This window comes from Gymnoscopelus microlampas, assembly GCF_963454915.1.
Source record: "Gymnoscopelus microlampas genome assembly, chromosome: 8".
In the NCBI taxonomy this organism is placed as follows: Eukaryota; Metazoa; Chordata; class Actinopteri; order Myctophiformes; family Myctophidae; genus Gymnoscopelus; species Gymnoscopelus microlampas.
Genome location: NC_139945.1, coordinates 8,038,989 through 8,065,589, shown reverse-complemented (window position 1 = coordinate 8,065,589; position 26,601 = coordinate 8,038,989). Strand labels below are relative to the sequence as shown.

At 42.4% G+C, this 26,601-nt stretch overlaps 1 protein-coding gene and 1 long non-coding RNA gene across 2 annotated transcripts in view; one reads left to right on the top strand and one right to left on the bottom strand.

Moving 5' to 3' along the window:
* The window catches only part of inppl1a (inositol polyphosphate phosphatase-like 1a), a 73,379-nt gene extending 58,358 nt beyond the window's left edge, over positions 1 to 15,021 (top strand). Inside the window, exons 17-27 of the mRNA XM_084065489.1 lie at positions 1,331 to 1,419; positions 3,604 to 3,685; positions 4,762 to 4,851; positions 5,240 to 5,353; positions 6,125 to 6,301; positions 7,459 to 7,614; positions 8,121 to 8,205; positions 8,963 to 9,049; positions 10,844 to 11,732; positions 12,910 to 13,046; positions 14,558 to 15,021. Coding sequence (XP_083921615.1) covers positions 1,331 to 1,419; positions 3,604 to 3,685; positions 4,762 to 4,851; positions 5,240 to 5,353; positions 6,125 to 6,301; positions 7,459 to 7,614; positions 8,121 to 8,205; positions 8,963 to 9,049; positions 10,844 to 11,732; positions 12,910 to 13,046; positions 14,558 to 14,654 — 2,003 coding nt within the window. The 3' untranslated portion in view covers positions 14,655 to 15,021. The remainder of the gene's footprint in view (positions 1 to 1,330; positions 1,420 to 3,603; positions 3,686 to 4,761; positions 4,852 to 5,239; positions 5,354 to 6,124; positions 6,302 to 7,458; positions 7,615 to 8,120; positions 8,206 to 8,962; positions 9,050 to 10,843; positions 11,733 to 12,909; positions 13,047 to 14,557) is intronic.
* Positions 15,022 to 15,946: 925 nt separating this feature from the next.
* LOC311049905 lies at positions 15,947 to 20,732 on the bottom strand. Its single transcript, XR_014601253.1, has 2 exons — positions 19,701 to 20,732; positions 15,947 to 19,215 (listed from the first exon to the last, which is right to left on the bottom strand). It is a non-coding gene; the product is annotated as an uncharacterized lncRNA (long non-coding RNA).
* Between the last annotated feature and the right edge of the window lie 5,869 nt (positions 20,733 to 26,601).

Genomic DNA, 26,601 nt, shown 5'->3' with positions numbered 1-26,601 from the left:
ATACGCCTGCAATCTTTAGAGAACATTAACCAGCAGAGGGTGCTGTTTGTGCAGATTTCAATTCAATTCAATTTTATTAAAGTGTCAAATCACAACAAGTTGTCTCAAGACACTTTACATGTAGAGAAAAGAGACCCGACAATCCCACCCTGAGCAAGCACTTTTGCGACAGTGGCAACGAAAAACTCCCTCTTAACTGGAAGAAACGTCAGGCAGACCCTATGTTCTAGGGTGGGCGGCCTTCTGCCTCGACCGTGTCGGGGGAAAGAAGAGAGAGAGAGAGAGAGAGAGGGAGAGACAGAGGAGAGACAGAAAGAGATACAGTGCAAGTAGTAACAATAACAATAGTAGCACATATAATAGTGTAGGATAGTATATGACAATATAATATAGTACAGCAATAATGTGTATGCAGTATATAATGGTATAATATAAGAATGTTAAGATAATATACAGTATAGTGTAGTGGTATAGTGTTGTGTAGTAGAAATCCACGGTCGTACTCCATGGAGAGGCCCGGTCCGCAGTCACAGTCTTGAGCCGCAGCTGGGGGGTCCGTAGTGACAGTCCATGGCCTTGCGACTAAAAGAAACTCCGGGGAGCGGGTCCCCGGTTGTAGAATTAGTGGCAGGCCTTACTAGAGCGTGAATCCGTACAGGGTTAATTACGATTGTACCAATGGGACACAAACCCACACAACCAAAGGGAGAACGAGAAGCGAGAGGAGAGAGGAGAAAGGGGGAGGTGGATGGGTTCCAGTGTGTACAGTTTAACTGTCAGCAGCCAAAAGCCATAATGATGATCTTTGCTACTTCAGCAAAGATTGTCCCAATTTATTTAGTAGTGAGTATGTTTTGTGTATGTAGTTTTTCAGAGATCTCCACTGGCCTACCATTTGTCTGGATTTATCAATCCACAGTAGTTGCTAGAACAGCGGCAACAGCAGCCCATAGCAAATCTTTGAAAACCAGTCATTAACACTGCTCCAACATAAAGGACCCTAAAAGATTTGTTTATGTCATTCCACCCAGTTCTAACCCCATTGAAGCCTAGAATAGCCCCTATTCTGGGGGTGAACATTCAGCAAAAATATCTGATTTACAAGCTCACAATGCATTGCACCGCATTGTGAGCTTGTGGATCTGCAATTTTCTGCCAAGACATTTGGTGTAGAGGGAAATACTAGCGTAAATAATTGTGTAATAATTATTCTGACAAACTCATTTCCGCAATCATTGTAATGTTGTAATTCTCCTCTGTGTGTGTGTGTGTGTGTGTGTGTGTGTGTGTGTGTGTGTGTGCGTGCGCATGGGTGTGCGTCTGCATGCAGCGGAGGACGAGATCTCGTACCCACCCACCTATCGCTACGAACGAGGCTCCAGGGACACATATGTCTGGCAGAAACAGAAAGCCACAGGGGTACGAATACAGTCCATACACACTCTTTACACACACTGCACCCAAGCTACACACTACGTAATGAGGACCCGTCACTGTTGCCAGATTTTGCGAGAGAAACGAGCAACCAGATCTATGAAAACAAGCCCAAAATAATAAGTGACTAGGGTAGCTGGTCAGTCCAACTTTATTGTCTAATTTTGTGCGAGTGACCTGAAGTAAAAACTTTGTATAATGTTCTGGATTTGTCACAGATCTACAAGCTCACAACTCGTCTGCAGGCGCGTTGTGAGCTTGTAGATCTGCTATTTTCAAATAGCCGATGTGTATATATAGGGTTAACTTGGTTAAACTGAAGCAAGCCCAAATAAGCAACTAAACTTTAGAAACAAGCCCCAGAAAACGCAATGCGCAACTTCCAATATTTACGAGCGACTTTTCAGGAAAACAAGCCCAAAGTCACTTATAATAAGAAGACCTGGCAACACTGCTGCCCGTTCAGAATGGGCTGATAACTTGGCTGCTTGCAGGGTTGTGGAGAATCACTCATCCGCACACTCGTTCTCCCTTAACCCATTAAGACCTGTCATTTTTAGATTTGAGCTAAAAAGCATTATTTTACACTTTGGGCTATTCAAAAATAGCAGATATACAAGCTCGAGTGCCGTACTACGAGCTTGTAGATCTGCTATTTTTGAAAAATCATGAAAATGTGTGCAAATCTTTGAATATAAATACTTTTAAAGCGAACATTTTTAACTCTATTCTTTGCTTCTGGGGGTCCCTGGAACAAAATATTTTGATGGGGGTCCGCGGCCAAATACATATAATTTTGGGGGTCCTTGACGTGAAAAAGTTTGAGCACCACTGATATAGAAACATACGTTTTTTCAGAAAACTGTTGAGATTTAGGAGACATGTAGAATCGGCTTCAGGTCTCAATGGGTTAAGTCCTCAGTTCAATTAAAGTCGATTGGATCAAAGTTTCTCGAGATATACAAAGGACAGACAGACCGTACATACATACACATTTTACGTATGTGCAAATACAATGACAAATACGAAACTACAACAGTGTACAGAGATTAGGATTGACCTTTTGTTCCAGATTAGCGTGACATCAGGGTTGTTGTGTCCTCCTCTCTGTTGTGAGGAACAGAAAGACGCCTTGGAGTCTAAATATCACAACTTTTAAATCCAAATAATAATCTCAGTCTGTTGTTCCATTCAAGGAACATGTCTGTTCTTACCAGAATGTCAAGGTTCAAGCAATTTTTTAAATTTATTTTAAGCCTTGTGTACAAGACAGGTTACATAAAAGTAAAACGTATTTTGCTCTGGTTAATTTAACCCATTAAGACCAGGAACTGTGTCATTTTTTGATTTGAGCTAGAAAGCATTATTTTCCACTTTGGGCTATTCAAAAATAGCAGATCTACAAGCTCATAGCGCGGCACCGAGTGCCGCGCTACGAGCTTGTAGATCTGCTATTTTTGAAAAATCGTGAAAATGTGTGCAAATCTTTGAATATATATATATTTTTTAAAGCGAACATTTTTAACTCAAATCTTTGCTTCTGGGGGGGTCCCTGGAACAAAATATTTTGATGGGGGTCCGCGGCAAAATACATATAATTTTGGGGGTCCTTGACATGAAAAAGATTGAGCACCTCTGATATAGAAACATTTGTTTTTCAGAAAACTGTTGAGATTTAGGAGACATGTAGAATTGGCTTCAGGTCTCAATGGGTTAAGTCCATAGTTCACCTAAAGTCGATTGGATCAAAGTTTCTCGAGATATATAAAGGACAGACAGACCGTATATACGTATGTGCAAAATATACAAGGACAAATACGAAACTACAACAGTGTACAGAGATTAGGATTGACCTTTTGTTCCAGATTAGCGTGACATCAGGGTCATTATGTCCTCCTCTCTGTTGTGAGGAACAGAAAGACGCCTTGGAGTCTAAATATCACAACTTTTAAATCCAAATGATAATCTCAGTCTGTTGTTCTATTCAAGGAACATGTCTGTTCTTACCAGAATGTCAAGGTTCAAGCAATTTTTAAAATGTATTTTAAGCCTTGTGTACAAGACAGGTACATAAAAGTAAAACGTATTTTGCTCTGGTTAATTTAATAGATTTTGAAGTCCTGATAACAAGGCTTTATCTCTCTCTCTCTCTCTCTCTTTGTGTCCCAGATGAGGACCAACGTTCCTTCCTGGTGTGACAGGATATTGTGGAAGTCCTACCCTGAGACCCACATCGTGTGCAACTCCTACGGTGAGACCCGCTCGGCACAGGAACCGTTGAAGGACGGGACGCGCACCACAGAATCCTAAATTATTTTAACTTTTGTGTGTTAAAACAGACCCTCACGGGACAGAGTTAAATGAACACAGAGGTTTTTGCAGTGTAGGATCAGCAGGACAGGGTTTGGTGTGTGGGTTTGTTTGTGTTCTGACAGGTTGTACAGATGATATATTCATTGCAAAAATGTATATACTCCTCCACACACTTTTCTCTGCTTTATTAATGAACCAACGTTCGGTCACTTAGGGACCTGAAGGTCCTATACCGATACGTATGGGGACATCTAAATTCAATGTAGGGGCTAGAACAGGGGTGGGCAACTTTGATGATGGAGAGGGCCACTATGTTTCCACACTCACTCCAGAGGGCCACATTGCATATACTGTCAGGCCATTCTATGTCACACAAAAGTAGCAAAAATAGCCGATCTACAAGCTCAAAACGCGTCTGTAGATCTGCTATTTTTGAATTGGAATCCTGATATTTTTTTGCTATTTTTGAAATGGAATCCTAAAAAGCAATTTTTTTATTTAATTTCAAATGCATTTAGTTATACTTATGTTAACTTTAAGAACTTAAATACAAATACATTGGACATAAAAAAGAATATTGAATTTTAATAGTCATTAAGCTGCTAATATAGACTGAAGTAATTAAAGGGGGTCATGTTTGGAATTGTAACAGCTGAAATGAAAAATATATCAATATTCCGATATTAACCTGCGGGCCGCATAAAGTGAAGGTGGGGGCCGCATGTGGCCCCCGGGCCGCCAGTTGCCCATGTATGGGGCTAGAACATCGACGAGAACGGGCGCTAACAAACCTACGCCCCACTGCTTTGAAAACCAATCCTGGTACCATCCCAATTATGATGGACCGGCCTAAAGTCTTTGCATGGGTTCTGAAATGCAGTCTGTTTTTACATTTCCAAACCACGCACTGAATTTAGCCATTTTACCCTTTTGGTGGGTGGGCAGAGATCTCTGATTGTCTGGTTACGCGAGACTACAGATAAGATGACACAGCGGTTTGTTTGTTCCCGTCAGGTTGTACTGATGACATCGTGACCAGCGATCATTCCCCCGTGTTCGCTACCTACGAGGTGGGCGTGACCTCTCAGTTTGTCTCCAAAAAAGGTAGAGTGGACGTTCGAATCCATCCACTGGTTTGATCTGTCCTGTTTTTCACACATTTCCTTGTTCTCTCGCTCGCTTGCTCTCTCTCGCGCTCGCTCGCACTCTCTGGCTCTCTCTCGCTCCCCCCCTCTCTCAATCTCTCTCTCTCTCTCTCTCTCACACACACACACACACACACACACACACACACACACACACACACACACACACACACACACACATAAAGACAGACAGACAGACACACCGCAGCCAGTTCTCAAATGTACAAATGATCAACTAATTATATCTTTCATAATTCTTTCCATCCTCTCTTTATCTTCCGATCCGTCCGCCCATCCATGTGTCTGTCTGTATGTCCTTTCATCCACCCGTCTCTGTCTCTCCATAGGTCTGCCTAAGTCTTCAGAACAGGCCTACATTGAGTTTGAGAGCATTGAGGCCATTGTGAAGACGGCGAGCAGAACCAAGTTCTTCATCGAGTTCTACTCCACTTGTCTGGAGGGTGAGATGCGCACACACACACACACACACACACACACACACACACACACACACACACACACACACACACACACACACACACACACACACACACACACACACACACACACACACACACACTCACACACACTCACTCACTCACTCACTCACTCACTCACTCACTCACTCACTCACTCACTCACTCACTCACTCACTCACTCACTCACTCACTCACTCACTCACTCACTCACTCACTCACTCACTCACTCACTCACTCACTCACTCACTCACTCACTCACTCACTCACTCACTCACTCACTCACTCACTCACTCACTCACTCACTCACTCACTCACTCACTCACTCACTCACTCACTCACTCACTCACTCACTCACTCACTCACTCACTCACTCACTCACTCACTCACTCAAACACAGGTCCAAAGCGAGTAAAAGCAGCAGGAGGGATATACTTGTAGTACATTAACTACCATATCGTTGCTGTCGGGCAAAAACAGCCGAATCTACAAGCCCCACAACGTGCCCCATCGCAACGCATTGTGGGCTTGTCGATTGGCTATTTTTGCAATTTTTGAAAAATAAAGTGAAAGTGGTTAAGTTTGTGTGTGGGTTTTATAAATATTGAACCAATGAAACGTATTAACAAGACCTTGTGACTGAATAATAATAATATTAGATCTTCTGTAACGCAAGTAACAGTTTTGGAACGTACTGTACAAGGTTTCAATTGCAATAAAACAATCCCTTCCTTTTCTGTCCCTTACGCCGGTCAGAGTTCAAGAAGAGCTATGAGAACGACTGCCAGAGCAGCGACAACATCAACTTCCTGCGTGTGGGCTGGTCCAGTAAGCAGCTGACCACCCTGAAGCCCCTCCTCTCTGAGATCGAGTATCTGCAGGACCAGCACCTACTGCTGACCGTCAAGTCTCTGGACGGATACGAGTCCTATGGTGGGTGTGTGAGAGTGTGTGTGTGTGTGTGTGTGTGTGTGTGTGTGTGTGTGTGTGTGTGTGTGTGTGTGTGTGTGTACTTTTAGTTACATTACATTACATTACAGTCATTTAGCAGACGCTTTTATCCAAAGCGACTTACAATAAGTGCATTCAACATAGGTAGGGAACGAAACTACTAATCACCGGAGGTTTTAAGTGCATTTTCTGCAAAAACAAGCAACCAAGAGTATACCTAGCGCTAAGGTAAAAGTGCAATATATCAGCTACCAATTTCCTTAAACAAATGAGACAAAATAGCTAAATCATATGAGCAAGAGCTTAAAACAAATAATTGTATCGACTAAACAAGATCCAATAAACAGTACAACAATAAAACAAGCGTTCGTACAACTAGTTAACAACAAGTAGGCCAGGCAAAGAGGAAGGGTAGTGTTTCCTGAAGAGGTGGGTTTTCAGCCTGCGGCGAAATATGGGCAGTGACTCTGCTGTCCTGACATCAGTGGGAAGTTCATTCCACCACTGTGGGGCCAGAACAGAAAAAAAGTCGACTAAATCTACTGTTGATTTAGTCGACTACAATGTATTTTGGCGGTTTCAGTCATCATAGCTTAGTTTTTATTTAGTTTTCGTCTGTGAAAAAAGGCAGTCGACGAACATTTTTCGTCATAGTTTTAGTCGACAAAATCAATTCAACAGTGACTTGTACTATTACTATACTTGTGAGGTCCAAAGGTATAGGTGTTCCAGGTCTAAATGGGTTAATAACTTATTTAAGTGTCATTCTTTCAATTATAATTGCATCGATTAATCAAATAAGCTATCAAATAATCGTTAGTTGTGGCGCTAATACAAGATGGGGTGAAACCTTATCCTTCCCACTATGCACATTTTGAAATATCATTTGTTTGCAGTGTGTGGGTACGTGTGATGTGCACACACGTGTGTGGCTGTGTGTGTGTCTTTCTGTTTAAACAGAGAATTGTATTTTCAAGTTGTGGTGTGTGTGTGTGTGTGTGTGTGTGTGTGTGTGTGTGTGTGTGTGTGTGTGTGTGTGTGTGTGTCTTTCTGTTTGAACAGAGAATTGTATTTTCAAGTTGTGGTGTGTGTGTGTGTGTGTGTGTGTGTGTGTGTGTGTGTGTGTGTGACTTCTCTAGGAGAGTGTGTGTTGGCTCTGAAGTCCATGATAGGCAGCACAGCTCAACAGTTCCACACATACCTGTCCCACCGCGGGGAGGAGACGGGAAACATCCGGGGGTCCATGAGGGTCCGAGTCCCCTCAGAGAGGATGGGAACCAGGGAGCGACTCTATGGTAATATTCTGTCTGTCTGTAGTTCACGTATCTCGATAATTTTGGAAATGATTGCCCTACTTTTTCTACAGTGCCACACACTGAGCTTGTAGATCTGCTATTTTTGCTATTTTGGAGTGAAAGTGGTGAAGTGTGTCTGTGGATTTTATAAATATTGAACCAATGAAAAGTATTAACACAAGCTTGTGACTAAACAATAACTGCATTGGGTCAATTGGAACACAGGTTATTTTTTTCCATGTTCTGAAAAGTTAGTTTCAGACATACAAGGTTTCTACCTGGCTCTCTGTCTGTGTGCTCACGCAGTGCAATATGTTACCCTACAGATTTATTTTACCCATAGACAGCTAGCACGTGCCGTGCTATGAGCTTGTATATCTGCTATTTTTGAATAGCCAAAGTATAAAATAATGGCTAAGTGGTTAGACCTGTACTGACCTATCCTACATTCAGTGACCAGTATAATGTGAACGGTGTACGTTATAATGCTGTGTGTTGTGCTGCAGAGTGGATCAGCGTGGACAAAGATGAGACCGGGGGTCCCAAAGGAAAGAGCACCATGCTTCCTAGAACCGGACATGAATACGTCAAGTCAGTACACTGTCCTGTTTAATATTTATTTTTTCCCCTTTTTTTTTTGTTGCATTCTTGTGAACTTGAGAACCAGAGAACTGTATATATATTGAGAACAGGAGAACCGCTTATCTGCCCAACCCCCTAAAGGATATTTTATTGTTGCTCTACAAAATAATGCTGTGTTTTTGTGAAGCAACAAAGTCTAAATGAAAATCTCAGATTTCTTTCCATCTTAACTTTTTTAGAGAGGAATTTAATGTAACTGACTCTAACATAGGCTAAATAAAATGGCACGTCCTTATAGGTGAAATAGAAATGTGGCTTAATATCCTGCACAATAGCCCAGTGAATTAGTTTTTGGTCACAGGTTGGCATGCAAGGACAATAATATTAACCACTTGGGTCCAGTTCTCTACGACTACAGGGGTTTTAAGTGGTTGAGGCAATGTTGAACCAGTGTAGATGAGAGATAATCCCTTTTTTTTTTAGGGATGGATTTATTTATTTTTTACAAAACAAAATCTGTTGCAAAGGCTAACTTGTCATCCAAACCCTGACCATAGTAACTACATTTTAGAGGATACCTAGTATGGGTGTAATATTTATTTATTCTCTATTTTGCGTTTACAGGAGGTAATCGAATTTTAGGGACTTTTGATATGGGGGGGGCGTGGTGGAATATTTGAATAATTGTTATTAATATAATTATAGTAAATACATTTCATTTTGGTCACTTTTACACACCCCTAACTGATATGTTGTGGTTTTCTAGGCCGTCTCTGGGTCGTAAGCCTCTTGGAGAACTGGGGAAACTCAGTGAGGAAGGAGAGAGAAGTGTCAAGGATGAGACTGTTGCAAGGTATGCATGACGCATTTACTGACAAACACACTTTGCAATGTACACACAACGCATACAGCACACACCAGTGGCGTGCACAGACATTTTGAGGGGCAGGTGCTCAAGTAAATTATACTTTTTTTTGTTTACTTGGTCTGCTCTTTTTTCCCTCTACACCTATACCTCTTTGCCAAAAATAGCAGATCGGCTATTTTTGGCTAAAGTTCTCCTCAGAAAAGGGATGCTAGGTTTCGAGTGGTTATGGTAAAAAGAAAAATCATATCACGTAAAGATTTGGCGGACCCCCTGTAGTAACTCTGAGGACCCCCTAGGGCAGTGGTTCTCAACCTGGGGGTCGCGACCCCCAGGGGGGTCGCCAAATAATTTGGGGGGGTCACCAGATTTTTTGGTGAATTAAAAAAAAAAAAAAAAATATATATATATATATATTTTTTTTTTAAACAAAATATTTTTTTATGTTATCATTAATTCATGTTTTATTAGTTAATTTACTCAATTTACCCACTTTTTGCAAAAATGTTTTGATAATAAACAATTATCAAATAACCTATTATAATTAAATAACCTTCGCGCGTGCAAACGGGACCGCGCGCGTGCACGCGGGGGGTCGCGGGAAATAATATCATTATTTTGGGGGTCGCGGCCTGAAAAGGTTGAGAACCCCTAGGGCCTAGGGGTCCTGGACCCCCTGTTGAAGACCCCTGCTGTAAACTGAAGAAAAAAAAACCTTTTTTTCCCTTTTTTTTCAAAAGGGCACTTCTGGTCAAGAGGGCAAAGGGCAGGTGCTCCAGCACCACCTAGAGTCTATCTGTGCACGTCCCTGGCACACACCAAATGCACTTACCAACAATCACACATGCAGTGCACAGATACAACCACACAAAATGTTCCATTACCTATTAGGGGTGCAACAGGTTTTTTTGAGGGGGTTTATTTTTGCTTCAACGATTATGCAAAATATTAGCAATCTGCTCAAATAACTTCAAATCAGGCGATGAACCACTTCAATACAGCTCTATATGTAACGGGGCGATGTATCTAGAGCAGGGGTCTTCAACGTTTTTCAGGCCAAGGACCCCTTAGCTGAGCGAGAGTTGAATTAGGGACCCCCCCCCCCCCCCCCCACTACATTTCATAGATAGTTTCATAGACTAAACTTAATGTTTTGTTTATTTTACACACTATGTTTCTATTAATTGATTCATGTTATGTGTATTTTCAGACATTTAACCACTCAAACCTTCGATACTTCGTAAACTTGACCTTTGGCTCTGTACTTGGGTCTGGGTTAGGGTCCTTCTCCACCAAACCTCTTTGCCAAAAGTAGCCGATCTACAAGCTCACAACGCGTCCCACTGCGAGCCGTTGTGAGCTAATAGATCTGCTATTTCTGGCTAATGTTCCGTTCAGAATAGGGATGAAGTGGTCAACCCATTTAGACCTGGAACGCATCTGTGTCACTTTAGGTTTCTTTGGCTATTCAAAAATAGCAGATCTACAAGCTCATAGCGCGGCACCGAGTGCCACGCTATGAGCTTGTAGATCTGCTATTTTTGAAAAATCGTAAAAAAAATATTTTTTATATATTTTTTTAAAAATCTGTTGGGATTTAGAAAACATTTTAAGAATCGGACTCAGGCCTTAATGGGTTAATGTAAATATCCTATCACACAAACATTTGGTGGCCCCCCTCCCTCCCTGTGATAACTCTGTGGACCCCTAGGGGGTCCCGGAACCCCTGATCTAGAGTAACAGTCCATGGGCATCAGACCGCTGTATTGTGTTTGTGTTCAGGTCTAAACAGGAGTCGTTGGACGGCGATCCGTCCGTCTGCAAGAACAGCTACAACAACCCCGCCTACTACATCCTAGAAGGGGTCCCCAACCAATCGGCGGCCGCCATGTCGCCCGAGCTCCTCCCGTCGTCGTCGTCGTCTCCTTCCTCCGCCAATCCCCCGGCGGCCAAAGCCCCTCCCCCACCTTCTTCTTCCTCAGCCGGGGGGGGAGGGGGGGCGCGGACCACCAAACCTCCCTCGGGGCCGTCCCACCCGCGCCGTGTGCACACGGCGGGGCACGCCGTGCGCACCATCAGCGAGGAGGGGTCCTCGGAGGACGACGGAAGCGGCTGCGCTGGAGGAGGAGGAGGAGGAGGAGGAGGGGGCGTAGGGGTAGGAGGAGGGGTTGGGAGCACGCTGAATCGGCCGCCGCCCGACTTCCCCCCTCCCCCGCTCCCCAAAGGGGCCCTGGTGGAGATGGCCGTGGCGGCCGCGGCCGCAGACACCTCCTCGCCCTTCCCCAAAACCCGCCCGCTGTACCCGGACCTGGCGGAGGTCAGGATCCCGGCGGCCAGCGCCGCCGCCGCCGCTGCTGCAGGTGCGCCGTTCGGCGCCCTGGTGGTGGGGGAGGGCTTCCGGAGGGGAGGAGCAGGGGGCGGAGGAGGAGCAGGGGGCGGGGGCGGGGCGCTGGACGACCAGTCGTGCTCGGTGCTGCAGATGGCCAAGACGCTGAGCGAGAGCGAGTTCTCGGGGGGGCCGCAGCAGCCCCCCCGAGAACGTGCCCCCTCGGCCCCGCCCCTTCTCAGGGGGTGCCAGGGGGGTTTGGGGGGGTTGGGCCTGGACGCGTGCCGCACCTTCCCCCCGCGAAACCCCATCACAGAGAGCATCGCTGAGGACCTCCCCGAAGAGGTGAGGGCCGGTGTCGCCAAGTCTGCTTATTCTAAGCCACTTTGGGCTTGTCTTTCTGTGAAGTCCCTTGTAAATGTTGGTGGTTGCGGGTTGCGTTTTTTTTGCGGGGGGGGGGGGGGGGGGCTAGGATTAATGTATGTATTTGGCCACGTACTGACATCTGAAAATATTTTTGCCAGGGACCCCTGTACAAGATTTGTGTAGTTAAAACGTTTCATGTGTTTCAAAAATCTACAAGCTCACAAGGTGAGCAAAACTGCTTGTGTGTGTGTGTGTGTGTGTGTGTGTGTGTGTGTGTGCGTGTGCGTGTGCGTGTGCGCGCGCGTGCGCGTGTGTGTGTGTTAATGCGGCCTAGTCACTTCATTTTGGCTTGCTTTTTCATAGACCTGGTTGCTTATATCTCTTGCAAAATCTGGCAACACTGGTGAGGGACTCCTTTACTCATTCCTGACTCCTATAATACTACCATTTTGTTATTTCAGCAGAGCTTGCAAGCAGAGCACAAAAAATGCATCGTTCATTCATAAATAAGAAATATCTGCATCAGCCCTAGCATTAAGCTATACAGTAAAGTTTACAATTAATTATAGCTAACCTAAACAATAGTTATCAGCTAGGTGTACAAATAGGTAAGTTACACAGTAAGTGTAAAGTTATCATCTAAATATAGAAGTCATATAATCGTAGAATTAACCCATTAAGACCTGGAACTGTGTCATTTTTAGATTTGAGCTGAAAAAAGCATTATTTTACACTTTGGGCTATTCAAAAATAGCAGATCTACAAGCTTGTAGCGCGGCACCGAGTGCCGCGCTATGAGCTTGTAGATCTGCTATTTTTGAAAAATCGTGAAAATGTGTGCAAATCTTTGAATATATATATTTTTAAAGCGAACATTTTTTAACTCAAATCTTTGCTTCTGGGGGGTCCCTGGAGCTCCGCGGCCAAATACATATCATTTTGGGGGTCCTTGACATGAAAAAGATTGAGCACCACTGATATAGAAACATACGTTTTTTCAGAATGCTGTTGAGATTTAGGAGACATGTAGAATCGGCTTCAGGTCTCAATGGGTTAAAGTATAATGTTGGGTTTGAGTGTTCCATGGCGATGTACTATACTATATGATGTATTTCTCGTATTTGATGTGTGTGTGTGATGTCTGATATACTTGCAGGGTGCACTGTGGGGCAGCAGCAGCTCCTCTCTGTCGGTGGGGGAGTCTTCTGTAGGAGAGTGGCTGCAGAGACTAGGTCTGGAGAGATATGAGGGGGGTCTGCTGCACAACGGCTGGGACGACCTGGAGTTCCTCAGGTAGAGACCCATACACACACACACAGACACACACACACACACACACACACACACACACACACACACACACACACACACACACACACACACACAGGCCTGTCACAATTATATAGAGTACAGAAGTCCTGATGTCACTCGTTCATCCCCAGGTTCGTAAAGTAATTTCTCTATGGAGAATAACATTGGGTCATCATAGAATCATCTCATATAAGAATTGTGGTCCAAAAATAAACAAACTGTCCTGGCGATATTGTCAGGGAGGAGGAGGCTCTGTATCGTTTATGATAGTCAGTCACTTATATTTGATACAGTCTGTTTCTGGGGAAAATGTAACTAATTCGGCGGAAGTAACATTATCGTTTTCTCACCGTCAGTTGATGCTTCATATCCATAAGAGTCAAACCGCCGGGGTCATTTGTTTATTTTTGGAACACAGTTCTTATTTGACGCGATATTAAATACGTCTATGGGGATTCAGAATGGGGGTGGAAAACCGCGAACCAGATTGCGTCAGACTTCGGTGCTCTATAACATAATCGTCTAACGCAATTATTTGAGATAATTGCAATTATTTTTGCATAATCGTTTCCATGTTGGGAAATGTTTATACATGTTCAAACGCGTAAAAAAAAAAAAGCAGAAATAGTAGATCAGCTATTTCTGCTTTTTTATTTACATTTTTTTCAAGTGTTAAATGATATCTTTGTATATTTAAGCTATTGTGTCATATCTGCCTTGTGCAATGTTTGATTATGAAGCCTAAAAGGCAAACAGAAATTAAATGTGTATTTATATGTTTCAATGCCAAAAGCACAATGAAATCATTAATCGCAATTATTTGTGTGACAATTAATCGTCAACTTAAATTTGCAAGTGTGACAGCCCTACACACGTACACACACACACACACACACACACACACACACACACACATGAGCCCATGCAGTTTGTAAAATGTCATCACTCGATTTATTCATGCATTCTTCTTTATTTAACCTATTAAGACCTCATTTTTTTTATTTGAGCTAAAAAGCATTATTTTACACTTTGGGCTATTCAAAAATAGCAGATATACAAGCTCATAGCGCGGCACCGAGTGCCGCGCTATGAGCTTGTATATCTTCTATTTTTGAAAAATCGTGAAAATGTGTGCAAATCTTTGAATATATATATTTTTAAAGCGAACATTTTAAAACTCAAATCTGTGCTTCTGGGGGTTTCCCTGGAACAAAATATTTTGAGATGGGGGTCCGCGGCCAAATACATATCATTTTGGGGGTCCTTGACAGGAAAAAGATTGAGCACCACCGTTTTTCAGAATACTGTTGAGATTTAGGAGACATGTAGAATAGGCTTCAGGTCTTAATGGGTTAAGAACTTTCCAAGATGTTTTCACCATTCTGACTCATTTACATATCAGGAAGGTTTTCCCGCTGCCGCGGGGCGGGCCGAAAGACCGCAGTTCCTTCTTTTGTCTCATCCAATCGCATGCTGTTTTTTTTCCCCCCCAGTGACATCACAGAGGAAGATCTGGAGGAGGCGGGGGTCCTAGACCCCGCCCACAAGCTCATCCTGCTGGAGAGCCTGCGGCAGCAGCAACAGAAGTAAAGCCAAGCCCCCCCTCCTCGTAGTGGTCCGCAAAATGGTCTGCAACTGGCCCTGCAAGCTGGTCCCGCGACACCTTTGCGTCGCCGACCCAAGTTTTTAAAACCACATTAACCCTGGCGTCCCTATCTTATAAAATTTAAATGTTTCAAAATTTGCAAAAAAAAAAAGCTTGTAGATCAGCTATTTTTGCTTCTGCTGATACTTCGTCGTTCGACGAAGTATCTCGGCCAGGGGTCTTCAACGTTTTCAGGCCAAGGACCCCCTTGCTGAGAGAGAGATAAAGCAGGGACCCCCTCTATATTGTATAAAATTGTGTTTTAGATTAAACTTTTTTGTTTACTGTTCTTTTTTCTCTCTACACCTAAACCTCTTTAGCCAAAAATAGCCGATCTACAAGCTCACAACGCCTCGCAGCGCGAGGCGTTGTGAGCTTGTAGATCGGCTATTTTTGGCTAAAGTTCTCCTCAGAAAAGGGATGCTAGGGTTCAAGTGGTTAAGGTAAAAAAATAAATCATATCACACAAAGATTTGGCGGACCCCCTGCAGTTGCTCTGAGGACCCCCTAGGGGTCCCGGACCCCCTGTTGAAGACCCCTGATCTAGGGCGCAAGTGGTTAAACCCCCAGCTGAGCTGAGCTGAGCTGAACTGGACAGAACTGTACTGTACTGAGCTGGGTTGTGGGATGTGCCAATTGATGCCAGACGGTGCCTTCTGAGAGAAATTGCACTCCGTTGTCCATGTCAAGGAACACTTGTTGAATCCGACGTCCTCTTTTTTTCTTATTTTAATTTGTTATTTTTATTGCTCTTCAGATGTACATTTATTTGTGTATGTTGTTTTTTTTTTGGCGGCAGCCGTCATCAGCGAGGACGGTCTTTTATTTAAACGACAATCATTTCAGTTGTTCGGATCACTACAGTGACGGTTGATTTTAAGACCTCGAGGGGTAGGCCGTAGGTCGTAGAGCGAGACGACATATACTCACGACGACCAGTGTGACAACCCCGTTGCACAGAGGACATTTAATGAAATGTTCGCCATCAAGAGTTGGTGAGAAATCACACACACACACACACACACACACACACACACACACACACACACACATGCCTGAGAGGAAATCTCACTGCCTGCTCTCTCGACTTCACTCCGATCCTGACGCGTTCAGATCGGTTAGTTTTTCTCTCAGTTCGTCCTGGGAGTTTTACGACGGAAAAAAACTCGATCCCGGGAGGCGGCTGACCTTCGGATTTGACGGAAGAATATGGATGGGATTGGTTGCCACAAGAGCCTTTTGCTCCACGGTTTGCACCCACTCGTTTAAATCTTTGGCGACGAGCAACTGTTTGTTTCCTAGCGTCTGAAGTCTGGCTAATGTTCCCATTAATGCTAAAAAGTTGGGAAAGCACCCATCTCTTATAACGAGCGTTCAAACTACAGAAGACGATCCGCTTGTGCGATGGAGACCGGCTGGAAACGGTGACATCATCAAGACACAGCTGAGCGAGTCGGCGTCCTGATTGCATGTCAGGATGAGAATGAGCACAAATTGTATTTCCCTTGCCCATCGCTGTCAGGCAGAAACCTTGAATGTCCAAAACTGTTCCGGGAATGGAAAAAAAGAACCTGCGATGTAGTTATTGTTTAGCCACAAGCTCTTTGTTAATAAGTTTCATTGGTTCAATATTTATAAAACGCACAGACACACTTAGCCGCTTTAAACCTGGTGTCACTATTTTGGGCATGTCAATAATAGGCAAACATTTTCAAAGATTTTCAAAGATTTCCAATCTACTAGCTTGTAGATTGGACATTTTTGCTCCTTTTGCTGATCTACAATCTTGTAGATTTGATATTTTCGCTTCTTTTGCTGATCCACAAGCTTGTATTTTCGCTTCTATTTTCATATGACACTGTCATATGACAAAGTATAAATATCGCCTTCATTTATAAACAAATATGAAAAGATGGAGATACAAGGTTTCTACCCGACAGTGACTGTGTCTACTGTCATCCAAATGTTTTGTTTGTTTATTTTTTTTTTTAAGATAAAGGGAATATGGAGCAAACCAACCAGACCTGCACTGTGACACTACGACTGACTCTTGGTGACACCTGCTGGTGACACCTGTTGACACTTCCTGTGTTCTCACCACAAGTGCCATGGCCCCTTCCTGACATTTAGTATCAGTGATTAGTAAGTAAAGTGAATTATTAGACTAAAACCAAATGTAAGCAGTGACATAGGAATTAATCAGTAACTGGGACAGTCAGTGGTACAGTAGCGGTTGACTGTTCAACAACTTACATGCTGATATATGTATAAATACTGGGGGAAAAAAACTACAACGAATGCTATAACAAAGTGAAGTATACATTTCATAAGACGTGATTCTAATGACATTTCGGTTATCTGCCTGGACATTTATGTTTATGGAGTAATGAACCATATTTAATGAGAACATATTTGACTGATTAATTTAAAGTGTTTCTTTTTGTTCCGTTTTATTTGTTTCTGTGTGAATCTATCCCTGCAATTAATGACCTATCTATGTTTTAATCACACTATCCAGTAGAGGTTGGCTTCTTAACCACTTTCAAACTGGCGTCCCTATTTTTGGCATTCAGTATTTTTTTTTTTACACATTGAGAAAACAGCAGACTTAGTCACATTGTGAGCTTGTACATCTGCTATCATCAGTGGAATACATTTCCAGTAGTCTCCTATTAGAAGGTTAATATTATACCCAAACAAATGAATAATGAATCTAATCTATTGAGGCTCCAGTACAGATATCCAACACATTGTCATTGTCCTGGAAAAACACTCATTGTTTTAGGAAATAAGAATGAAATCCAGCATTAGCATTTCTCATTTAAACACACATTTAACAAACCAAACAACAACAACAACGAAAGCAGGAGCACTGCCGAGTCTGGGGAAAAATACAGGAGGTTGAAGATAAAGGTTGTTTATCCCTTACACAAGCTGTGGATGGCACAATTGTTTTTTGTTGTTCCTCATTTAACCTGCAGGTGATACTGCTGATCACTAAACTAAATAGTAGATGCTCAGTTTGAAATGGGGGGGACAGTCATTTCAAGTGAAAGGACATCTATTTTCTACTTCATTGTTAAGATTTATGTATCGTGTATTGTTACTGAGGTGAATTGTATTGTTTATTTGTATTCATTTCCTTGTTTTTTTTGTCTAATAAGTAAAGTCCTGCCTCATTGCCTTCTGTTTTCCTTTGGCAATACGTCCAGGTGCCAAAATCTCAGTGTGCAATTTATTTTATTTTATTCTACTTAAGTAATGGAGGGATCTTGTGGTCATTTCTCAAAGTTCTCCCCATTATTATAAAAGATCAGCAGATCTCTCTAATTCAGTGGTTCTCAACCTTTTATGGATCAGGGCCCACTTGAAAATCTTAAAAGCCCACCCATCTGGGTGGGCCCAGATAGGTGGGCCGTGTGCATTTTCAGAGCATGTTATGATCAATCAATGTATTGTGTTCCGGCTTGGATCAGTGGAACTTAACGTAGTAAACATTAAGTTCCAAGAGTATCACAATGAAACCTCACTTCAAGGTTTTAAAATAAACGTTTTTTCATGTGAATTGTGAATGTTATATTATCATTATTCTGTTGCCAATTATTTTGGGGCCCACTCACAATATTCTCACGGCCCACAGGTTGAGAACCACTACTTTTAGATAAGCACCAAAAACAGCATATTCCATCTTAAAGTACAGGGAACTGGTTTAGTCTTATGTCACAGTAAGACTAACGGCTTAAAATGTCATGCTTGCAGGGCATCTAAAGTGGAGCGGGACTAAGGCCCGACTGAGGATACATCTTGTCACAATCTTTTAAAGTTGTGATTTTTTTAATGATGTATGTTTGTTGCTTTTTTATAAGGATTCCAACTTTTGGCCCAAGCGCCAAGTCCACAGAAAGTATTTTTGTGAGCAGAGGGACGTTTTGGATATCATGTCCGTAGCGTCCTCGCGTGCGACGTTTGTTGACACGCGCATCGTTCAGATGTATCCGTTGCTATGCTCGAATGTCCTGTCATCTGCGTTATTGGCTATTTTTTAGCTGAAACCACGGTAAACATGGACTTCTCTCGGTTGTCATAACAATTGGCAAGAAGATATTGGAAAGAAATTGGGCCTCTTCCTTACTTCAGGTCAAGCAGAGCCGGGGTGCTGATATTGTGCATGTTGGCTCACTGGAAACACTCTGCTACACCAGTGGGTCTCAAAGTGTGATCCAGGGACCCCGTGGTTCCTTGAGGGGGTTCCAAATGGCCCCTTACGGGTGTGTAAATGGGGGTCCTTGAAATTTAAAATGTTTGAGAACCACTGCTACACTAAATGGAACAGAGCCTTCATTAGTGTCATTGGTAACGCCTGTGAAGGAAGTAGGGAAGAGGCCCAGTTTCTTTCCAATATGGCTGCTGTACATAGAGCCTGTTCAACGTTGGGTTGTAAATTACCGGCTTGTCAGACACAGCCAGGAGGATCGAAAGAGCAGCGATCCTCTCCAAAAGTTGGAACTATTGTCTGCTTGAAGCACAACGCTCGGGATGCTGGGATGAGGAGCGTGCCAGCCAGTGGCGTGCACAGACATTTTGAGGGGCAGGTTCTCAAGTAAATTATACTTTTTTTCGTTTACTTGGTCTGCTCTTTTTTCCCTCTACACCTATACCTCTTTGCCAAAAATAGCCGATCTACAAGCCCACAACGCCTCGCAGCGCGAGGCGTTGTGGGCTTGTAGATCGGCTATTTTTGGCTAAAGTTCTCCTCAGAAAAGGGATGCTAGGTTTCGAGTGGTTATGGTAAAAAGAAAAATCACATCAAGATTTGGCGGACCCCCTGTAGTAACTCTGAGGACCCCGTAGGGGTCCCGGACCCCCTGTTGAAGACCCCTGCTGTAAACTGGAAAAAAAAAACTATTTTTTTTCTTTTTTTCAAAAGGGCACTTCTGGTCAAGAGGGCAAAGGGCAGGTGCTCTAGCACCACCTAGAGTCTATCTGTGCACGTCCCTGCTGCTTGAAGCACAATGCTCGGGATGCTGGGATGAGGAGCGTGCCAGCGTGTCTTTACCATAGAAGTGCATGGCAGACGGGCGCTGCCAGCTCCAAAAACGCCTCCTGTCGACACTGTGCCTTAATCTCTAAACGAGGCCTTTTGTGTTCTCTCCTCCAAACCATTTTTTTGTTGTATCCAGGCAGAATTCATGCTTGAATCCATCCTCATGCTTAATTCATAGCTTACTCTGTCATATGACGATGTCACTTGAAAATTGGCACCTTGTCAATTCGTGTAGATCTTGTAGATTCGCTGTTTTTCGGCGTGTGACACTGTCGTGCGACTAAGTATAAATCAGGCTGCCGTGTGTGTTGTACAGAGCTGTTTGTGTGTTTCATTTATGTTTTAACAGCCAAGCGTCAAACAGCCATAAAATGTAGAACGTGTTGTAAGTCAATCTGCGTCCTTAAGTGTTTTTAAAATTAAGACATTTTAATGTTGACTCTGTGTGTGTGTGTGTGTGTGTGTGTGTGTGTGTGTGTGTGTGTGTGTGTGTGTGTGTCCATTTTGTCTCTGGTCTTTGTACCTTGTACTCCTTTGGTTGTGTTAAGTTAATATAATGTGTTGACTACATGTGGCCTTTTTCCAAATAAAACTAATAGCTCAGTTTTACAATTCTATCATGATCTAATTTTCTTTCCTTTTTATTCATATTTCTAAGGCAGAAAAACACTATTGACATGTTTACGAGGGTGTAACCATGTCTTCGATCTTTGACCTTGGTCCTCGGACCTCAGAGTTCCTGAGACTTCATTGGTTGGAATGAACTTTCCATTTTCCATTAAACCTACCTGTGTATTCACATTTTAAAAATGTCCCCCCCAAAATGTCCGACCATCTCACAGTAAAATCTGCATTGTTAATTTAACCAAATTAAACTTATCATCCCTGTTCTGTGGCAAACATTTGCATAGAACAGTCGATTTACAAATTGGTGTAGACAGAAATACTAGAGGACCTAGTGTAGAGCGCTAGGAGGGGATCCTGGGCGTTTTGACACTTGGAAATGTTCAAGTGGACTGAGAAACCATAACTCAGCACCCAGAGGTGGTCCGAGTACGGTTCACTTCTAGTCCACTTTGTGGTTCACTCGTGAACACAAATCGCTTCAGGTTCGCGTCGCCCTTTGCCTTTGTATTTAGTCCTCTAGGCCAGTGTTTATCAACCTTTTTGGTGCCAAGGCACACCTGGCATAGCCAAAATATCCCAGGGCACACCTAGAATTTAGCGTATTCTGGCCCTGGGTGCATCTCTTCTTTGCTGGTGCAGCTCTCATCATCTAGTAGTAATAATACTGAGTGCCAAAGCATGTACCCTGTGCCCCTTTTATACAGTACCAGGTAGGACAACATATTTGCATTCCTATGGGTGATGGTCGCTACACTAAATGGACTCGGGCGTGGCTGTGTGTGAAACGGATGATGGCCGTATCGATTGACGGACGATCACCGCTATTGTTCTCGAGGGGCTGGGTTCACACTTTCTTCAAACGGCACGGCACACCTCAGCAGTACTCGCGGCCCAAAATTGGGCCCTTTGCCAGGGTTGATAAACACTGTACTAATGACACTAATTTCAGATCATTTTAATTACAACATTCAGCAATGCATATATGAGCACAAATGACATGAGGATTGACCTGTAAAACAAACAATAGTTAAGTAAGCCAAGCTAAGACAACATTTAGGGATTAAACTAACGCATTAAAGTAGCTGTTTTCCTGTTCTCTGTTATACATTATAGTTCCTAAGTACAGTAGCCAGGTTAAAGTTACTAAAGTTAAGAAAATGGCATTACTTGGGTGAGGCCTTCACTGAAATCTGTCATGCACGTCCCAGCAGAGTGATTCAAATTCAACAGCTAAGAAGTATCACAGTAGCTCTCACTCTCGATAAAGCATAGTTAATTCCAAATATTAACACCTCAGTCTACAGTCTTTCTATGCTTATGTGTTCACTAATGATTATTTGTCCTAGTGTCTATGCTGACCTGGTCTTGGCTAGACACCTGTCACTCCCCTTCTCACCTCATGTGTGATTAGAGCCTGACACTATAAAGAGGAGCTGTAGCCAGCTCTCGGCTATTCCCCCCAGCAGAGCACAAGAGTTTATTGGTTCCCTTGACTATTTGTACTTTCTTTATTTCGGTTTTTAATGTTTGGTATGATTTTCGTTATTGGTTACTTTGTACTTTGTGTTTTGGTAGTTCATGGGAGTCTGGTGAAAGGACACAATTGTAACTTTAATTAGAAATATAAATAAAGATTATTTATTTAACTGCTGTCCCTTCAGACTCAGTGATTTCATTTCCCATAGAGTGTGAGGACGTAGTCTTCTTCGTTTGCCACCTTCACCTTCTCGACGATGACAGGGAGTACTGCTTCTGCTTCGACAAAAGGACCCGCAGATTAACATGTATTTGTCCACAGACCCCCATCTGATAAGATTTGGTTTTAAATATACTTATTTTCAGGTTTGTGTGTGATTGTGTGCTAACAATGTGTGTTAACATAATTTATACACTAGTCTTGACTTTCTGTTCTGATTCAGATTACACAAACTAGGTATACCACCTGTTTGATGAACCGATATAGGGTGATGAGTTAAACAAAGAGGCTTTGAGGAATGTTCAGGATGATCTTATACAAGACCATAGATGTAATATAGTTGGATGGTTACATTATATGATAAGATGGCGGACAAGTTTCAAATAACTTGATCATTGAGAGACAAATCCTTTAAGGTGTGCATCTTTTTTGGAAGCATATATTCATTCTGTAGATGTATTATTCACTGTAACACCTAATACAAGGGCACAGAAATGTGGCAGTCATAGGGGTCTTAAACGTTTTCAGGCCAGGGACCCCCGTTGGGGGGTGGTACAGCATATATTGTATAATACAGGGGTCTTCAACGTTTTCAGGCCAAGGACCCCCTAGCTGAGAGAGAGAGATGAAGCAGGGACCCCCTCTATATTGTATAGAATGGTGTTTCAGATATACTTTTGCTGCTCTTTTCTCCCTCTACACCTATAACTCTTTGCCAAAAATAGCTGATCTACAAGCTCACAACGCCTCGCACTGCGAGGCGTTGTGAGCTTGTAGATCTGCTATTTTTGGCTAAAGTTCTCCTCAGAAAAGGGATACTAGGGTTCAAGTGGTTAATATAAAAAAAGAAAAATCATATCACACAAAGATTTGGCGGACCCCTGTAGTAACTCTGAGGACCCCCTGTTGAAGATCCCTGGTATAATGTATAACATTGTGTTTCATATGTATAGACATACGTACCATGTTGTGCATTCAAGCTATTCAAATAATAGATTAATATATTCATTCATATCCACTGCCATTAGTAAACATACTTTACTAACTGAGAAGAATGTAATACTATCAACAATCTACCACACTTTAAGTATATTTTGATGCCGATACTTTTGTACTTTTACTCAAGTACATTTTCATTACCAGACTTGTACTTGTAACAGAGTGTTTCTACAATTTCAGTATTGATATAATTGATTCATTGATATTCATTGTTAAATAAATATTACAATGTATGTCTATTATTATTATTATTATTATTATTATTATTATTATTATTATTATTATTATTATTATTGCTGTTATATATTTCGCTAACTTCTTCTCGTTAACTTTTAAATTGGTGAAATGACGTTTGCATTGAAAACAAATGTATCTATTTTTGGTTCGTGCGCATGTGCGTGCTTGTAATAGTGTGTGTGTGTGTGTGTGTGTGTGTGTGTGTGGGGGGGGGGGGGGGGTGTTTGTGTGTGCACGTCATAGAGTTGTTTGGGTGCGTGCGCATGTGCGTGCGTGTAACAGCGTGTGTGTGTGGGCGGGGGGGGGGCTGTGCTTGCGTACACGCGAGAGGGCATTCCCGGGGATGCCCTCTCGCATGTACGCATGTCTGCTTGTCAGACCAATCACAGCCCTTGTTGTTTTGTCCCTCCCTTAAATTCACCGTTCCCGCAGTGCTCGGCTCAGTCACTTCTTGTTTCCAGCGGATGCTAGGTCGCTCGATACTAGGTCTCTCCGGTCGATGATAGATTACTATTGGAAACTGTTCTACTTGATTTCGGTTCATATATCACTGATCTACTTTAATTTCGTCGTCTGAGTTGGAGGTGAGTAATATTACTTGATATATACTTTTTTCCCACCTTTATTACTTTATTTTTATTTTTTCCCGCCTTCTTTGGACTACACGAACGTTCAGATTTCAAACACAGTTTTTACCCCATGGCCATGGATGTTATAATTATGTACGGGCCCTCAGAAGTAGCCGTATCTTCCGTATTGTTCAATAAAAACGCATCTTAATCCGATCGGTGGCCATTTGCTCATAGCTGGCACACTCTATCAGAGTGCAGTACACCTACCAACCGATGGGTAATGCAGTTGAAAGCATACGGTGGACATGCTGAGAAAATGGCCACCGATCGGATTAAAATGCTTTTTATTGAACAATACTGAAGATACGGTCACTTCTGAGGGCTCGAACAGAATTGTCTCATCCGTGGCCGTGAGGTGAGAACTTTATATTTGAAATGTGAACGTTTATGTACATGTACGGGCCTTACATGAATTAAGTGCAAACGCCAGGTTACGTTTGTTTCAGGCCCCAGGACTCTGTTGGCATGTGTGGGAGGCATAATCGACCTGTCCATAACAATTCATTATACAACGCAGAATGCAGCTTGTAATCAACATGGCATTTGTTATATCTTGTCTGTTAAAATTGAGCTTGTAGATCTGCTAAAACTAACTTTAAGCAGCCTCTGAAACTGGGTTAAAAACAACCTAGGCTAACCAGTGCTAACGGCTATAAACGTATGCCTACAACTTCCGCATGGCAGTGACGTAAATGATTACATTATCAACAGTATTGCCATCATGTTTATGTATTTACCAGGGACAGAGCACATTAATCAACATGTTGGTTTTCACATCCGTGTAATGAACCAGAGTTAGCCAGAAGCTAGCTTTCATCTGTAGTCCCTGAGCAGGCTGTTAAAAGTGGTGATATAACTATCCATACAAAAACGGTTATATTAATACCATACAAGACCAGTAGACATAGTACAGTAGACAGAACATGATATTTTATATGTTGGTGGACTTTACTGAGACAATGGCAAACAACGTGTCTTTGACTCAGTATAGAGTAACATGAGTTTAACTCTAGAAGGAGATGCTGTTGTAATTTGACTGTTTTACTAGCAGTAAATAGACATTCATTTGACGCACTGTTTGGTTCAACAAGTGTTTATCTGCACCGAGCATTGTACTGGGTTGACTAATGTTAGAGGACGCCGTGGCTTTGCGGTTGTTTTCATTAACCTGGTTGCTTGTTTCTCTGAACCTGGCAACTGCCATGTCCGCTTATTGTAAGCGGATGGTCGCGCTTCTTTTGGGGCTTGTTTTGGGGTTGAAAAGGACCGTAATGAGAGTAGACGGTACACGGTCGGTCGTACCGTGTCGGTCGCGCATGCGCGCCACTCTCAATTGTATATTAGGATCATCATATTTATGATCATGTGCCCACATTTGTCTCTAAATTGTGGAGAAACTGTCGATGCGGAACCAAACTGTCAAGCAATTGTTTCCGCCCAGACACGTTTCATAGTCGCACATGTCGAAAATAGCAGATCTACAAGCTCACAACGCGTCGCGCTGCGACGCGTTGTTCAAATAGACTATGTATAAAATAAGGCTAAAGTGGTTAAGGTATGTTTTATAATGTAATAATTTATATCTTAAAAGTAACTAGTAACTAAAGTTTTCAAATAATTGTAGTGGAGTAAAAGTACAATATTTGCCTCTGAGATGTAGTGGAGTAGAAGTAAAAGTATTGGAAATTGGAAATACTCAAGTAAAGTAGAAATACCTCAAAATTGTAGGCAAATAGGTTTTATAAAATGTTCATGAATAGGAATTAATATTCACATTTATATCCATGAATAACTTTGGTTAACTAGAACACTGACCTGACTTACTTGCAAATCTATGCCCACATCAAGACTTTATTTTAGTCTAAATATTTGTCCCTTCCTGCTCCAACTTAGAAGGACAGAATTCTGGAAAGTGGGCAGGGATCACGATGTAATCTATTGGTTGCTTCATGCCAGTGTTAGACTTGATTTAAGAAGTAGTGCTTTTCCAGTCAGAAGACAGATTGAAAGAAGCTGTCTGACTCAGTACACACTGTGCTTTTTATATCATCAAAATTGCCTTCTGGTGTCCAGATGCTTCAGTTATCACAAAGCAGCTGAATTAGGGATGTTAACAATTAATCGATTAATCGATTAAGAAATTATCCGATTAAATCAAACAATTAACAATTAATTGAAAAATATATATATATACATATTTTTTTTAAATGTTCAGAACCCAAGATATGATGATTTGAAGATTTTCTGCTCCATTCACTTCTTGTTTAACTTACTGAAAAAGGCTGTATCTCGGCTCCTAAGCACCTTTTTGGGGGATTTTTTTTTTATCTGAAATTAAGATTCTCAGATTTAAAAAAAACGCTGCTTATCAGTTAACCGATTAATCATGTCATGGTGAAGAAAAGTCCTCCTAGAGCTGTCATTCTCAAAGCTTTTTAAAAACTTTGATGACCTCCAGTTTGGTGTGCATTAAGCCAGTGGTGCTCAAACTTTTTAATTTCAATGACCCCTCATAACTCTGAGAGTGTACAAATGGAACCAAATGGACCCGTACGGGTCCATTTGGTTCCATTTGTACACTCTCAAAAGTTCCAGACCTGTACGTGTCCATTTGGAACCACCTCAAGGAACCCTGAGGGTCCCTGGACCCCACCACT